Source organism: Monodelphis domestica, chromosome 5 (genome assembly GCF_027887165.1).
Source record: "Monodelphis domestica isolate mMonDom1 chromosome 5, mMonDom1.pri, whole genome shotgun sequence".
Taxonomy (NCBI): Eukaryota; Metazoa; Chordata; class Mammalia; order Didelphimorphia; family Didelphidae; genus Monodelphis; species Monodelphis domestica.
The window spans coordinates 105,998,105-106,015,263 of record NC_077231.1 but is presented as its reverse complement, the minus strand read 5'-3'; the positions used below and the strand labels follow the sequence as shown (position 1 = coordinate 106,015,263).

General features: G+C 33.8%; 1 protein-coding gene across 2 annotated transcripts in view; it reads left to right on the top strand.

Moving 5' to 3' along the window:
- NELL2 (neural EGFL like 2) overlaps nucleotides 1-17,159 on the top strand; it is a 131,776-nt gene that overhangs the window by 53,725 nt on the left and 60,892 nt on the right. For both annotated transcript variants that reach the window (XM_056799013.1, XM_007503882.2), the window contains exon 11: nucleotides 16,780-16,882. In XM_056799013.1, coding sequence (XP_056654991.1) covers nucleotides 16,780-16,882 — 103 coding nt within the window. The remainder of the gene's footprint in view (nucleotides 1-16,779; nucleotides 16,883-17,159) is intronic.

The window sequence follows — 17,159 nt, the reverse complement described above, 5'->3', positions numbered from 1 at the left end:
TCCTATGATGATGTCTATTGGAGAATACTTTTGGGGGGGGGTATCTATATCTATACCATCTATGTATCTATCTTAATGCCAAACCCTTAGCAGAGAAATTTGATACAAAATTATTTCCAATTCTGCTGATTCTTTTCTTACCTTAGTTGCATTAATTTTATTTGTATAGCAGCCTTTCAATTTCATTATGTCAAAGTTAACTCCTTTGTTTTGTTTGTTTGTTTTTGTTTTTGTTTTGTTTTGTTTTGTTTTTTGGTATTGCTCCTATACCTGGTTAAGATTACTTCTCTTGGGGCAGCTAGGTGACTCAGTAGATAAGAGAGCCAAGACTATAGATGGGAGGTCCTAGACCCAAATCTTGCAACAGACACTTCCTAATGCTGTGATCCTGGTCAAGTCACTTAACCTTAATTGACTAATCTTTACCTCTCTTCTGCTTTGGTACCAATACTTAGTATCAATTCTAAGATACAATATAAGGGTTTATTAAAAGGATTTATATATATATAAAAGGTTTATTAAAAGTATTATATATTCTTATATAGAAACATATGTATACATATAAAACATATTCTAGGTCACTGAAAGGTATGTGTTCTGCTTCATTTCTAATTTTTTTTAAACTGTATGAGTTTTAATACTAAAATCATGTCTCATTTTAGTATGGAACATAACGTTGAATATTGGGCCAAATCTAATGTCTTCCAGATAACTTTCCAGTTTTTGCAGGATTTTTTTTAAAAGTAAAGATTATTATATTTTCCATTTTATCAGACACTGGATTATTGTATTCCAGTGTTTCTGATTCATCCGTTTCTAGTATGCTCTATTGATCTACTTCTTCATTATCTATTAGTATTACATGGCTTTGATGACTGCTGCCTTATAATATAGCTTAAGATCCAGAAGATCTTAAGATCTTTTACTAGGTCTCTACTTCTTTTCATCATTTTCCATGTTATCCTAGATCTTTTGTTTTTCTAAATGACATTATTCATAATTCATCCCAAATAAGTGTGTTATCTACAATTATCTTTTGTTATTGTGTGATATATTACTAAATGGATAAGTTCAAAAGGTTAGCATTGTCATTTTTTTTTTGGTATGGCCCATGCCATAGTCCATCTATGAGCCCAAATACTTTTCTGGGTATTTATGTTGTTCTTTATGTCCTTATAGAGTGCTTTGTGATTGTTAATACTACTCATTTATGTGCTTTGCTAAATTGATCCCCAAGTATTTTGTGCATGTTGTAGTTCCTGGGAATGGAATTTCTTTTTCTATTATTGCCTCTTTGGTTTTGTTATTATTACATTAGAAATATAGTGGATATTTGAGGGTTCATTTTGTAGGCTGCAACTTTGCTCTGAGCTATTGTCTGCATTATTGTCTTCATTGATTCTTTAGTATTTTCCAAATAAAATTATATACTCAGCAAGAAAGGTTTTTCCTCTTACTTATCTTTATTATTTAATTTTTTTCTCTTGTCTAATTGCTTTTGTGAACATTTCTAGAACTATATCAAACAATACTGTAGAGAATAGGTATGTATGCTTTGTTCCCATATTTACTGAGAAAGCATCTAGTAGTGAATCCATATTGCATATGATGTCTTTATCTTTTGATTTTAGATAGCTTCTTTTTATTATATTAAAAAGGTCTTCAGTGCCTATATTTTGTATGTTTGTTTTTTTTTAGCATGAGTGAGTGTTATATTTTGTCAATGGCTTCTTCTACATCTACTGAGATAATCTTAGGGCTATGGATATTTTCATTTTTATCATTAGGGTGATTCCTATTGATCTTTGCATCTCTGGTATAAATCAAACTTGAACGTAATTAGTGACTTCTTAGATAAATTGCTGTAGTCTAATAGCATGATGTTTTAAAATTTTGAATAAATTTCCATTAATAATATTGGTCTGTAGCTCGCATTCTGTGCTTTTTCCTTCTTTGGTTCAGGAATTAGAACTATATTTGCCTCATAAAAAGAATTTTGTAGAGTACTTCTCAATTTGTAAAAATAATTTGTGTACTATGGTTATTAATTGTTCTTTAAAGGCTTGATAGAATTCTCTTGTGATTCCATCAAGAGGAGGAGATTTTTTCTTTTGATAGTTCCTTTATGGATAGTTCTATTTCCTTTCCTAAGATTTTATTATCTAAAATACTTTTGGTGCTCTGTTAGTTTTGCTTTTACATATTGATAAGTATTCATTTATATTCTCAGTTTGGTTAGCACATAAGTGTACATAATAGATTCTGATGATTTATTACATTTTTTCTTTTCATTTTGTTGTAATTTTGTCATTTTCTGTTCTTATACTTTGATTTTCTGCCTTGTCTTTAATCAAATTGACTAAAATTTATCAATTTTATAGGTCTTTTCAAAGAAGAAAAAAACTTTTCCTTTTAAAAGAAAAATCTTTTCAAAGTTTTTTTTTAACTTTACTTTCCATTTTAGAATAAATACTAAATATTGGTACCAAGGCAGCAGAATGGGAAGGGCTAGGCAATTGAGGTTAAGTGATTTGCCCCAAGTCACACAGTTGGAAGTGTCTGAGCCCAGATTTGAATGTAGGACCACCTATCTTCAGACCTGACGCTTTGTCCACTGAGCCTCTTAGCAACCCAAAGAATAGACTTTTTTTTATTTATAATTTCTCTGTTTGTAAGATTCCCTATTTACATATTTCTCTTCTAATTTTTCTTATCTCCTCATTTGTGCTTATTTTAAGTTTATTTTTAAACATTTTTAAAAATGCATATTCCATTTATTAATTCTTTCTTTTTCTATTTTGTCTATTGTGTATTTGTAGGGATATGATTCCCCCACCCCACCCAGGGCATCCCCAAAATTTTGGTATGTTTCCTTCATTATCATTTTTTATATAATAATTGTTTCTATGATTTGTTCTTTGACCCAGTTATTATTTAGAGTTTTATTGTTAAGGATCCAGTAGGATTTCTGTCTTTTGTTTGTGGTTGTTGAACTGATTATTCTTTTATTTTATGGTAGTTGGTATAAGATATATTTATTATTTCTGCTTTTTTACATTTGTTTGAAATACCTGTGTGCTCTAATATATCATTAATTTTTCTAAAAGTTCCATCTGGTTCTAAGAAATATGATTTTTTTTTATTATTTCCATTTCAAAAATTCTTTATCTTTTAACTCATTTTATATTTTTTCTTTTGTTTATCTTTCTCACCCAGAATTAAGAGAATAATGTTGAAATTTCCTATTATTTTTGTAGTATTGTCTGTCTTCTTGTAGCTCAAAAATTATTTCTTTATTAATTTAGATACTAAAACTTTAAAAAGCCCTTTATGTTCCATATTATTAGAATCAAAACTAATTATCACTTCAAAAGTAGAAGAGCAATAATGGTGAGGCAATGGGATTAAGTGACTTGCCCAGCATCACACAGCTAAGATGTTTCCAGTTTTCAAGCCAGCATTTTCCATCATTTGGCTTAGTTTTCTATTCACTGAGCCACCTAGCTATTTCTAATACCAAGATTTTTGGAGTCTTTAAGTTCAATATGGGTTTTGGTTGGCTATTTATGGCTCCTTAAGTATATTCTTGGTTTTTTTTCCTTTTTTATAATTTATTTTATTTAGAATATTTTTCCATGGTTACATGATTCATGATTCTCAGCCTCCCTCCTCCTCTTTCCTCCCCCCTCCTAAAGCCAACAAGCAGTTCCACTAGGTTATACATGTATCATTGTTCAAAATCTATTTCTATATTATTCATATTTGTAGTACAGTGATCTTTTAATACCAAAACCCCAATTGCATCCTCACTGAACCACATGGTTGATCCTATGTTTTTCTCCTGTGTCTCTGCTCCCACGGTTCTTTCTCAGGATGTAGATAGTGTTCTTTCTTATAAGTTTCTCTGGATTGTCCTAGATCATCATATTGCTGCTAGTAGAAAAGTCCATTATGTTTGATTGTGCCACAGTGTATCAGTCTCTGTGTATGGTGTTCTCCTGGTTCTGTTCTTTGTGCTCTGCATCAATTCCTGGAGGTCTTTCAGGTTAATATATAAATCCTCCACATCATTATTCCTTTTTGGGCTTCTCTTGTGTCCCATGTTTGGACTTCAAATTTTTTGTTTAGGTCTGGCTTATTCCTCAAGAATGCTTGAAAATTTTCTATCTTATTGAAAGCCCATTCATCCTCTGAAAGAATATACTCAGTTTTGCTGGATAGGTGACTCTGAGTTATAAACCTAAATCTTTTGCCTTCCTGAATATCACATTCCATGCTTTTCAATCCTTTAATGTAGACGCTACTAGGTCCTGTGTAATCCTGATTATAGCTCCATGGTTTTTTAATGTTTTTTTTTCTGGCTGTTTTAAGAATTTTCTCCTTAGTTTGGTAGCTCTTGAATTTAGCTATTATATTCCTTGAAGTTGTCATTTGAGGATTTCTTTCTGGAGATGACCTGTGAATTCTCTCAATTTCAATTTTATTTTCTTGTTCAAGGATCTCTGGGCAGTTATCTTTAATAATTTTTTGAAATATGATATCCAAGATTTCTTCTTGATCATGGCTTTCAGGTAGTCCAATAATTCTCAAATTGTCTCTCCTAGATCAATTTTCAAGATCCTTTGTTTTTTTAATGAGATATTTCATGTTTTCCTCTTTTTTCATTCCTTTGATTCTGATTTATTGTTTCTTTATTTCTTATGAAATTGTTAGTTTCTAAATGGTCAGTTCTGATTTTTAAGGCCTGATTTTCCTCTGTCAGTTTTTGATTCTTCTTTTTCAATTGGCATATTTCTTCTTGCATCACTTTCATTTCTCCTTGCATCACTTTCCTTTCTTCTTGCATCACTTTTCATTTCTTTTCTGCACTTTTCCTCTGCCTCTCTTAATTGGTTTTTGAAGTCTTTTTTGAGATCTTTGAGAATTTGGGTCAAATGCATATTTTTCTATTGGACTTTGTATGTATTTCCTTTGCTTTTCCTGGCCCCTTCTTTGTCTATACCTTGCTCTATGTCTTTATAAAAATTCTTTAGACTGAGGTGTTTTTTTTTTGGTTGTTTGCTCATTTTTCTACCTAATTATAGGTAGGTTCTGTTTTCTGGGAAGTTGGGGTACCCTCTTAAACTTCAGTCCAGTATATCCTTGTTGATTGTTTTTCACACTTTACATTTTTCTTTTTGTTTTAATAGCAACATTGCAACTCCTTTTGTTGTTTTTTCGCATGATACATTTTAATTTTTTTAGTCCCTCATTTTTATTCTGCATGTGTTTTTAAAAATTATGTTTCTTAAAGGCAATAAATTTTGGGGCTTGATTTCCACATCTGTTTCATGTCCCTGTTTTGCTTTATTGGATTGTTTAACCCATTTATATGTAAAGTTATGAGTTACATTCATATTTTTCTTCATTTATTTTTCCATAGTCTTTAGTAAACTCAGTACTCTATCTTTTCAGTTATCTTAGCTTACCCTATTTTAAGAAAAAAAAAACATCTCCACCAGTTTTTCCCCCTTTGACCTCAAACCCCAGTATCCCTTCTGTTTGTTACCTCTTTTCTTTAGTTTGGAGTTTTATTTAGTTCTTTCTTCTTACTTGATTTTATTTAATTGTCACAATCTTCCTTTCTTTCCCCATCTAATTTAAGTAGGTAAGTAAAGTACTTCTCCCTCTCCTTCTTTTTAATTTTTTTTGGTTAGCTTTTTCAAATTCATTTTTTGTACTATCTTCTAAAACAATCTTTTCTTCACTCTTTTTGTTATTTATCTTCCTATTCTCTCTATTCTAGGCTTTGTTATTTAAACCATGACTCTGAAACTTATTCAGTTCTTCTTTAATCTGTATATTTTTGTGGAATTAAAACTTCTAAGGTATATTTTGGTACCTTATTTTAAGTTATTTTTCTAAATCCTTCTTGTTCTATTGCCTTACAGATCTTTCCCCATTCCAATTTTTTGTTTTTGAAATAACATTTCCTGTGGATGATATAGAGGATACATCTTTATATTAGAAAATTTCCTATGTTCCTAGTTGTGCAGGGCATGTAGTCATTATTAACTTTTAATTTCCCCTTGGTAATTCCCCCCATTTGCATTGAAATCTCCCTGCTTTTGTGTTCTTTTACTCTTCTTATTGTCAATTTCCCCTAGGAACTCTAATTTCCTTTCTCTTAAAGCAAGATGGTAAGTCTCTCTAAGAGATGGAGAGAAATTCTATTAAGGAGTCCTCTATAAATGGAGACCTTCTAAAGGCTATGATTTGCAGGGATTTGGTGCTTAGAAAGACATTTGGGATAAACCTTAGGTTAGTAAGCCCCAAGGCTAAAGTGATTCCCATTATATTCATGCTTCTCTACCCCAATATTATAAAATTTAACATGTTTATGCAGGTTAGCCAGAGAAGGAATAGTCAGACTTGGTTCATGGGTAACCATTCATGGCTTGATCAAATGTGAAAGAAAAGTGACTGAAGTTTATCTGAACCTAACCCTATTCTTGCAGATGCTCCTTGGAGGCAGGAATGAAGGCAAGTGAAAAGGAAATGCCCCAATTTGGGAAGCATCTGAGGCAACCTGGCAATCTAGTCTAGTCAATTGGGTTTATCCAATATCAAGGGAAGGGGGGTTATAAAAGTGAGTGACAGTGATAAATCTTTCATTCTTAAAAAAGGATCAAAACACCAAGTATTTCAAGAGAAAGAAAATTCAATTAAAAACCTAAAGCACAGATAATTCAACAGAGATGAAAGAATTAGAGAATTCTTCACCTTGAAACATCAAATGAGATTATAATTTTTTCTAAATAAATAAATATTATAAGGCAAAGGAAATTGAATCCATACTTGATAAAATACAGGACCCTATCAAATCCCAAGAGCTTGGAAACCTAATAAGATATTTTATACAAATGTGATACAAAAGAGGAAGGGAATATATAAGACAAGTTAGAAAGGAAAAAAAAATGTATGAATTCATGGCATACACAGTAGACGCAATTGAAAGAATAAAGATACTTGAGTTCATAGCAGTAAGTCACTCCAAAGATGTTAAAGAGAGAATGTATTTGAAATATAAATATATTGAAGTGAAGGACAATTTGGAAGAGAAGCAAAAACAATAATGCTGAAAGATTGATCATAAAATCACTATATGATAAAAAGTCATTGATTTCAAGAAAAGGATATGCATAAAGAAATGAAGAATTATCAGCCTTTCAGAAGAACATGACAGATTGAAAAACCCCAATACTGTTATGCACATAAAACAATACAAGAAAATTTCCAATAGCTTCCAAAATATGAAAACAAAATATCAATCAAAATGATTTATAGACCACTTTGAAGAGGAAGCCTATGCTACTAATTCTTAAGATATATGGTTACATTGAACAATTCCAATGACAAACAACAAATTCTGTGAGCATTGAGGAGAAAGATCTTCAAATACAAAGGAAAATAAATTCACATAAACCAAGATTATTTTACATCAGCTAGAAACCAATGAAGGAAATGGAATAGCATTCCATAAATTCCATAAACTCCAAAAGAAGCTCACAATGCCACCCCAATAACTTATTCTTTAAATAACTTATTCTCTAAACCTGAGACTATTAAGAATAAGACAAAAATAGACAAATGTTCAATCAAAATGAAGCATTTGAAGTATATCTACATGGTGAAAAGAAAGATACGAATAGATAGTTTGAACTTCAAAGATTCCACACTATAGAAACACAATGAAAGAAATTAATACAATATCCAAGAAAAGAATAACGGTAATATAAAGACTAGCCTATATAATTCTTGACTCATAGGAAAGTTCTTCAGTGGCTTAAAGATAAAAAAATAGAAGAAAGATATTCAAGAGAAAAAATTTTAAGTGCAAAAGGGAATAAAAATCAAGTGGAATTTAATCAAATGTAAGTGACAGTGGAGAAGCAGACTAGAAACTCCATATTAAACTCTATACTCCTACCCCTTCTTGAGGGTGCAGCAATGTATTCTGTGGAACTAAACCATAGGATGAGAGGGCTCATAAATGGGATAAGAGAGGTAGAGCGTAGATAAGGATTATATAAGGTAGCCTAATCAATTTCGTGGGTGAACAACATTAGACTCAGTAAGAAAGGGAACTAAAAGAGAATAGAAGAGGTAGAAAAACATAGGGGTTAAAACACAGGTAATGAAGGAATAAAGTCTCAACCAAAGGCAGGAGAAGGAATTCCCACCGAAGAGCACTCCTATGGGTCAAGAAGTTTATATGTTTGTAATGAGATATGGAGACCTTACAATGTGGCTAATGAGGAAGGAGTTGGTTGACCCCTTAGGAGAACACTTCTGAGAAAGTGTTGTACCTTCACAGATATCATTCTATCTCAGGCAAAGAAAAAATGGGAAAGGGACAGATGTCATAGAATCAGGAAGGAAATTTCATGGCATGTGGAAACATCTTTGGATTCATCAAGAAGGCAGAAGATAGAACTAGATAGCATGATTTAGGACACAAAATGACTCCTACTATGGGCCCATACTTCTATCATTATTACTTTGCTTATGAATTGATGCTCCTTAGTTCAAAGCACAACAGAACAAAAGGGATAATAGGGTAAGATATACAAAAGCAATAACATGAAAATTGTTTTAAAGGGAGTACAGAGTTGTTTTTCCAGAAGATTTAATTGCATACAGATTATAAAAAGGAATAAATGAACATGTAGACAATGAATCAAAGAATAAAAATTCAAAAGAAAAAGAGAAGAGAATTAATGAAAAGAACAAGGTAAATACATTCTTCTGAGGGAAAAGCACATAAAATAATCTAGCAGGAATAGAGGAGGTGGATTTTTAACCATCTAAAAGGAGAAAGAATGAAAATAAAAAGGGGAAGACTTAGATGCTAAATTAAATAAGAAAAGAAAAATCAATAAGTTGAGAAAAACTGTAAAATGAGGGGAAGTCTTCATAAATTAGAAGAAGTTTGGGGTGGAAAGAACTTATACCAATAGTGCTGCAAAATTATTTATAGGGATGAAGTATTAACTTGAAATAAATATGGAGACAATGGGTGCTAATGGCCAGCCTGTGAAAGGTACTAACCTCACTACCTTCATTGCCAAAGATTATATAGTCCAGATAAGAAAGAGGTAGAGGAGAAGGTAGATGAAGAAGATGATGATTAAAAGAAAGGCACTGCTTTTTAGGATGTCTAAATAGCAGAGTAATGGAGTTTTTAAATGGGAAAAGAGCAATATTTTTTAATATGACTGATGAACCATGTACAGAATTCTGTCTACCAACAGCATGCAGGAATTCAAATGTTAAAATGAGGATATCAAATCAGTAACCAAAAATAGGTTGAAACTGACAAGAATTTTTCTCACTCTTCAAATACCAATTTTGACATATAGTGTGAGAATGAAGACAAGACTCTTCTCTTTTAGTCCTCAGAAGAACATTACAGAAATCATTTGTTGCTATACATGGTTAAAACCTGAAGTTTTTCCTTTACCAATGTAAGAAATACTCTTAATCTGACTGGATTACAGAGGAGGTACTAGAAATGGGGAGGATTGTGAAAGTTGCCTGCAGAAGGTGGGAGTTTAGTCGGGACTTGACAGATATGTGAAGATCCAACAAGTCTTCACTAAGGAGAGAATAGTATTCCAAAAACCAAGAAAGAAGAGAGGATCAAGGAGAAGAGGTTGACTGACAGGTTTTAGAGGTCAAGAAGAATGAAGACTTAAAAAAAGTCATTGGGTTTGGCAATTAAGAGATCATTAATAATTTGGGATGAAGTAGTTTTAGCTGGAAGTCAACCTGCAAAAAATTAATATTGTGAGAGGAGAATCTAACTATTATATATACCCTTCCTGAGGAGACATGGATTAATAGCAGAGATGGAAAGATCAAATGAAGATATATATATATATATATATATATATATATATATATAATTAAAGTATGAGGAAAACATGGACATGTTTATAAGCATTTGGGCAACAGCCAATGGATAAGGAGACATCAAAGTTAAGTGTGATAATAGAAGTTTGCTGAAGATGGGATGGAATATGATCACTTTTACAGGTAAAGAGGGTTTATCTAGGCAAGGACTAAGGCTACCAGGAGAAAGTGATAGGATAGAAGAAAGGAAAGAAGGATATAGTGGCAGAAGACAGAAAAATGATATGAAATGAGGAGAGGAAAAGAAGAATGAAGACTGTCTTCTTTTCCACAATCAAAGATATTCCCAAGCTTGTAATTTGAATGATGGTTTCTCAAGCTGCTCCAGGAAAATACACCTGACTCCTTTTTCACCCAAGTCAAGACAGATTGTGTCCAATCCTTAACTGTTTCTCTGGGATTCTATTCCACCAGCTCCAGGGCAAATTCTAATTCCATGCCCTGTCAATCACTCTTATGTCCTAAGTCTTATTTCCTACTGTAACAATAATGATCTTAATTTTTTCATTAAGATATGAGTCAGCATTTTCACTTGAGAGGGGTGGGGGAGGAGAATTCACAGGAGGTTTGAAATGGGATGAAAAGATTGAGATAATAAGTTAATTAAACTATGTGAAAGGATTACCTGCCAGCAGTGAGGTCCCTAGTTGAGTTAATTTTTAATATAAATTTGTAGTCAACCCATCAGAATTGTATCATAATTTTCTACAACTTCACCTAGTAGTATGTGAGTAGAAACAAAGTCAGCAGATGGTAGGAGCAATCCAGGGTTAAAGCTTAAGAGGCTGTGATCAATCATATGATGAGAGGCCAAGGAACTCAGAAGAAGAGGGCAGTATAAAGTCAAACTGCTTCACCAAATTTTCACAAGGGGAAAGGATGAGAATGTGGCTAGTAAAGGGGTGATGACTTGGGAGAGAAATGAGGAACTGAGGGATACAAATCAAGGTACGAATAAAGAGCAGGGTTTGGTATTGAAAGGCAAAGGGAAAGAATACCAATGCATTGTGAACAAAAAGGGAATTTTTGAGATCATGAATATGGAGGGTGATTTGTGGGTGATAGCAAAATTAAGGATATGGCCATCATTGTGTATGGCTAAGGTGAGAAGAAGGAGCAGGTCAAAGGAGCTGGGAGGTTAGCACATTTGAGGGAGTATCTCTATCTCTATCTCTATCTCTATCTCTATCTCTATCTCTATCTCTATCTCTATCTCTATCTCTATCTCTATCTCTATCTCTATACTGAAATATAAGGTCAGGAGTTAGGCAGGGAAGAACAATTGTGAGGCAGGTATTGAAGTCATAGAAGAAGGAAGAGGAGAACGCTGGAGGTGTATTGCCAATAACTATCAATATTTTGATAAGGTGGTAAATGTGAATTGTATAAACCTCAAAGGAGAAGAGGTTACTGAGTGATGGCGGTAACCTGAAAGTAGCAACAAGGAGCATTTTCACTCTCCTGTCTCAACCCCCTGATTCAAGTGAAATGAGTGAATGTGCAGCCAGGGTTTGAAAGAGTGCCCAGGTAGTCTGTGTCATCAGGAGAGATCCAGCTGATAATGGGAATCAGGAAATGGAGAGTGGAAAAGGAAAAGACTTAAGATGAAAACAAGTCTGTTGGCTATGGAGTAGGCACTTCAGGGGGTGCAGTGAACAGGATGGGTAGTTTTTGCATTGGATATTAGGAGGACTATGAGTTGAAGATAATGGTAATGTGGATTTGGGCTTTGGGGAATGGGAAATGGGATTTGGATAGTGATCTAGAGGGTTTCTGAAACAGGATTCTGGAAGAGGTTTGACCACATGGGAGTTTGTCCATGATTAAGTGAAAATTTTAGAGAGGTTTTCAAAGTTAATAGAATTATAACATCAGACTGTAGTCCTTTCAGAGTTTTGGAGACTTCAGACAAAGGAACAAGAACCTGGAGCAGAAAGAGTAGTGATAATCTCCTTCCCTCACATAGGCTGGAAACCAGGCTGGAATCTTGATGGAATGGAGCTCTCTCCCCTCACATCAGTGGCAAGAGACTTGTATGATGGAAGGGCAACTCTCCTCTTCTCACATGAAGGGGCATGATGGTAAGGCATCCATCTCTCCACCTCCTACTCCAGTGGGAGAATGAAGACCAGGCAGAGACTTATGAAGATGAGGCAGGAGATGCATGAGGCAGGATGGAAGGGGCCTACCTTTCCTCTTCCCTCTATTCTGGAGATCAGGCAAGAAAAACATGTGGGACACTATGGGCATGATGAGAGCCACTTGCCTCTCTACTGCCCCTCTTTCATCTCTCCTCCAGAGGCTGGAGATCAGGCTAGAGATGCACATGGCATTATAGGAGAGACCTGTCTATCTAGAACACTTATTTCTTGTCCCATAGCCAAAACTAAATGGCTGAGTTGAGGATGGGTAAGAAGAGAAATTACCTTCCTCCCTAAGAGTCTCATCTATAGGCAACTTCAACTTTTAATTTCTCTTATTTTTATCTAGGGCTTAGAGCATGAAGAAGGTAGACCAAATAAGAGGAAGAGGAAGCAGAGCAGCTCAAATATTCCGACAAAGGTCTATGAAGAATACTATACCCAGTGGTGATTAGGAAATCCAAGGAGAAAATATAGTGGTCGTTTTTCATGTGCAGAGAGTATTTGTTTCACAATGACCACAGAGCTGAGGTGCAGATATAGAGCAGCCTTGAGGAGGGAATCTGATGTTAGATATGTGGCTGACTTGTTGCTGGGGTCCCAGGGAAGGAAGCCTGACTTTATATGGGAGAAGGAACAGAGACAATAATCAGCATTAATGCTTTAACCCCAGAACTAGGTTGTGGGTACAGTATGAATTAAGAAGGGTCCTATGGCTAGACTTGAGGCTGACCAATGGCTATATCCCTGGACAAGGAGCAGGGATAGATATAGGATGGACCTGGCTTGTGTCTATATACTGGACAAATAGAGGCAAACAAAAACCCTGGAATGAGGTACAGAATTTATCCTCAAGCTCAGTTTGAGGCATGAAGCTGAGGGACCAGGGTAGGAAGTTCGGACCAGTGTAGATTCTTTCAATTCTTTTCTTCTGAACATGCAGAAACTTCCAGTTAGTTGATAGGGGCTGGGGACTAAACTACTGAAACCACAAAGAAGTTATTGACTCCCTAAGATAAGAATTACTAAAAGACCACTGGGGGAAAATAGAAGAAAATGTAAGGTATGACATATAAAAAATAACTTACCCAAGTTAAAGATATTTAAATGAAAGGTATTTTAAGAATTATTGGACTACCTGGAAGTCATGATCAAAAATAAATCTGCCATATTTTAAGAAATCACAAAGAAAAAAGTGTTTGGACATATTAGAAGCAGAAGGAAAAGTGAAAATAGAATGCACTGGCCACTTACTGAAAAAAAAAAAAACCCAAATTAAAATTTTCATGAATGTCATAACCAAAGTTGAGAGTTGAAGTTAAAGACAAAAAAAAAAAACTTTAATCAGCCAGAAAGATATCAAGGAACCAATCACAATCACACAATATTTAGTGGCTTATCATCTTGAAGGAATGGAGAATGTGGAATCAATTATTACAAAAGGCAAAAGATGTAGGCTTACAGCCAAGAATAACATACCCAGAAAAAGAAAGTATAGTGCTTCTGAGGGAAGACAGAATTTTAATGAATGAGAAGACTTCTAAGCAGAGCTGTATAGAAACTTGAAATACATGCATACAGGTCAAGAAAAATATAAAAAGGCAAATAAATATGAAAAAGCAATCAAAAGGGACTAAATTAAAAGATGAAGTATTTACATTTTAATAAGGAAAGATTGTATGTCTCATCAGAACTCTAATGGCATTAAGGGTTAGAAAGGGAGTTAAATGAGACAAAGGGTCTGGACGTGCTTTTGTTATGTTTTGATGACCTTAAAAGAAGAAAGGAAAAGGGATAAAGATAACAATACCTAGGGACATAAATGATTTTTATTTCCTCAGCCAAACACCTCTGGAGCAACCAGACAAGTGTTTTCACTTTGTAAAGCAGTTCAGAATGTTATACCTTAGTAACACATTAAAAACTCATAATGTATGACTATATTCTATAACTACCTTAAGCTCCAATTGAGACCAGGGCAAGATTATTTCTCCTTTAAATAAGCTTTCAGGATAAGAGATCTGGTGCCCAGGCAATTAAAATGAGTTGTGCAATTTCCCAGCAGAATATATATCAGAGTAGAGATTACCTATCACAGAAATCATTAACCATTATTTCTGCTAATGCATTCACACTTTGGATAAAAGAGTAGAAAATTTATGGTTACATCTACAAACTAAAAATGGGGAAATGCATCAGAAAAGCTAATTCTAAGAATACTATAAAACTTGGTTATTCTGGGAACAAAACCTTTTCATTTAGACTTCTAATCAAATATATTGATATATGCGACCTTAAAAGGCAACTTGGAATAGTAAATAGGGTATTAGGTTGAAGTCAGATTAAAATTCTTTCTCAGAAAAATATTACATTTATATCTGTGAACTAATCATTCAATCTCTCTGAGCTTCAGTTTCGTTTTCATAAATTGGGGTTCAGGAACAATAAAATCCAATTCACGAGTTTGTTTTGATGATTAATTGAATTAATGTAAATGTAGAGCACTATGTAAAGTGTAAGCTAGTATCATAGATTGAACATTTCTGTAAACGGTAGAAGGAATATTTGCATTCATTATAGGAGTGGTTAAAATACTGGCATGATGCTAATGTTTTTAGGTTTATAATTTTATTGAGTTTGCTTGAATTTAGTATTGTTATATTTTAGTTGTTACTTCTTTGTATATGTAATTTGTTACAGTTATAGAAACAAAGTTGTTTCTGGTACCCAGGTTTTTTTTTTTTCCTTTCATTATGGAACCTATTTGGATCCTGGCTAAATTCTTCAGATTAATTTCTCCCTATTTCAAGTCTGACTGCTTCAATATTGTCAATACACATCTATCATTTTGCTTTAGGATTACCTACAGTAATCCCTGATCTTTTCCTTACTCTATGTGGGCTGTAATTTTTTTTTTTGCTTTGAATTAAAGAAGAAAAATGCTATTTCATTGTCATTTTAATATTTGTACAAGCACAGACATAGTAGCTCCCAAGATAAGGCCACCAGATTTGGAGTTACTGTCAGCCCTGAAAGAAGAATACATTTTTATTCCAAGATAATATAGAAATCAATATTTGCTTCTAGGGCAGCCCTGATATTGTTAGACAGACTGCATTCATTAATAAATATATTCATTTATTCAGCATTTGTTAAGCATATTTTATCTTTGATGTACTGTACTTCTATATGTTTTTACAAGCAAGAATTAATAAATTAAATAATGTCTTTAAAAAGCTTAGAATCACAAGATATCTACATTTATAATTGTGTAGAAAATAAATTAAATTTGAGATTTTTTTCCTTGACATTAGGCATCTCTATATATGTAGTATTAATGATGTGACCATCACTACTCATGCTCAAACACAATCCTCAACCAGAAGACCTGGCCATTTAAATGGCTCTCTGGAAGGAGAATTTGGATATGATGCAGTAGTATCTAACATCTGGTGCCAGCTATGGGTAGCTTCCTGATCGCTTCTAGCTAAAATCTCAATTGAATAGAGAGAAGATAATGGTGTCTTGGCTTTGTGACTGAACTCTTGCCCCTAGAATGAGTGGAGAGGAATTTGACTCATGCACTGAGATAATAGCAGCTAGTCAGGAAACTCAATCAGGGTAAAGTATATACTATTATCTCAAAGGATGTGACCTCAAAAAAAGTTTTTTTAATGAGGAAAAGTATCCTTCACCTGATTTGTGCATTACTGATACATTCACAGAGCCAGATTGGACTGTATCCCATTAAATGGGGTCAGGAAATTTAACTCTGCAGAAAAGCACCGTCATAAGTGTAGGACATCAAATGAAATGTTCCTAAGTTCCCTGCCATTACAGTCCTCAAATGAGTGGGGCTATTACCTACTGGCACGATGCTCTATTAAATAGATTTGTTAAGGCTATCAAAGTGTTCCCCTGAAACCCTGAGATTCAGGTAAATTTGATAATTTCAGAATGGGAGAAATGTTAAGAACGGGAATCTTGATCATAAAAATCATGCCATCTCTACCATTGATGTTACTATATTCTTTGAATATAGATATTCTGCCATCCAGTGGGTGCTCTGTCATCATCTGACTCAGGAAGACTACAGAGCATCCCGCAATGCATTGTAGTGGGGGGGGAGTCGTAGGAAGTGGGATCCAGCTTAAAGACAGTGTTATCTAAATTAAGTATCAGTCTTAGCTATGCTAGCCTAAACAAAAACTTGATGATGTGGGATTCCATCTGATGGAGCAGGGACATGTACATCAAACACATAACAGGAATTAGAAAATACTTAGCTCTTAACATGAGAGAAGGAATGATATCTCTTTATTAATTTATATAGTGTTCTTTAATGTTTCTTTATTATAGGATTTATTGCACATTTGGTAAATTTCTGTATTCACTTGAACATTAGTTGAATAAAGTGTAAATATTTGTCCTCATTCTCACTGTTGTAGAATTTATTTTAGATCACAGCCTGAAAGTTATGATTTTTATATTTTTTGGCATGAGCTTGTGGCCAAAGCAACAGGGAGGAGAAGGGCAGTTTGGTCATTTAAATTGAGAGAGAGGCAATGTTATGACTTATTCCAACAAGCCAAGGTCAATCATGTTCCCAAACTACCAGCATCAACAATAAATAAGAATTCTGAAATATCAATTGTTCTTATATAATGAAATTTTTGCCCAACAGGACCAAACTATGAAATTTGTTGAGAATGCAGTTTGCCAGCCTTTGAATTGTCCAGATTCCCACCATATTACACTTCCTCATAGCTGCTGCAAAGTTTGCAAAGGTAAGTTAAAAATAAGTGATGGTTGCTGTTTCATATTATCTTTTTGGTGTTTAGTTCTTTTGATATTTAGTCTATTTCCTCATGGAAAACTATTTGCAACAAGTCATCATTTTCTGCTAAAAAATCTTTCCCCCTTTTTTCTTAATCTCAACAAGATGGTTTTCTCTGTAGCCTTAATTTCCTTACATTGTGCCTTTTACCAACCTTTAATCATTTTTTTGGCCAGTTTTTTAAATTTTGTGCTCTTGGGCTCCAGAAAATTGCTGGAGAAAATCAA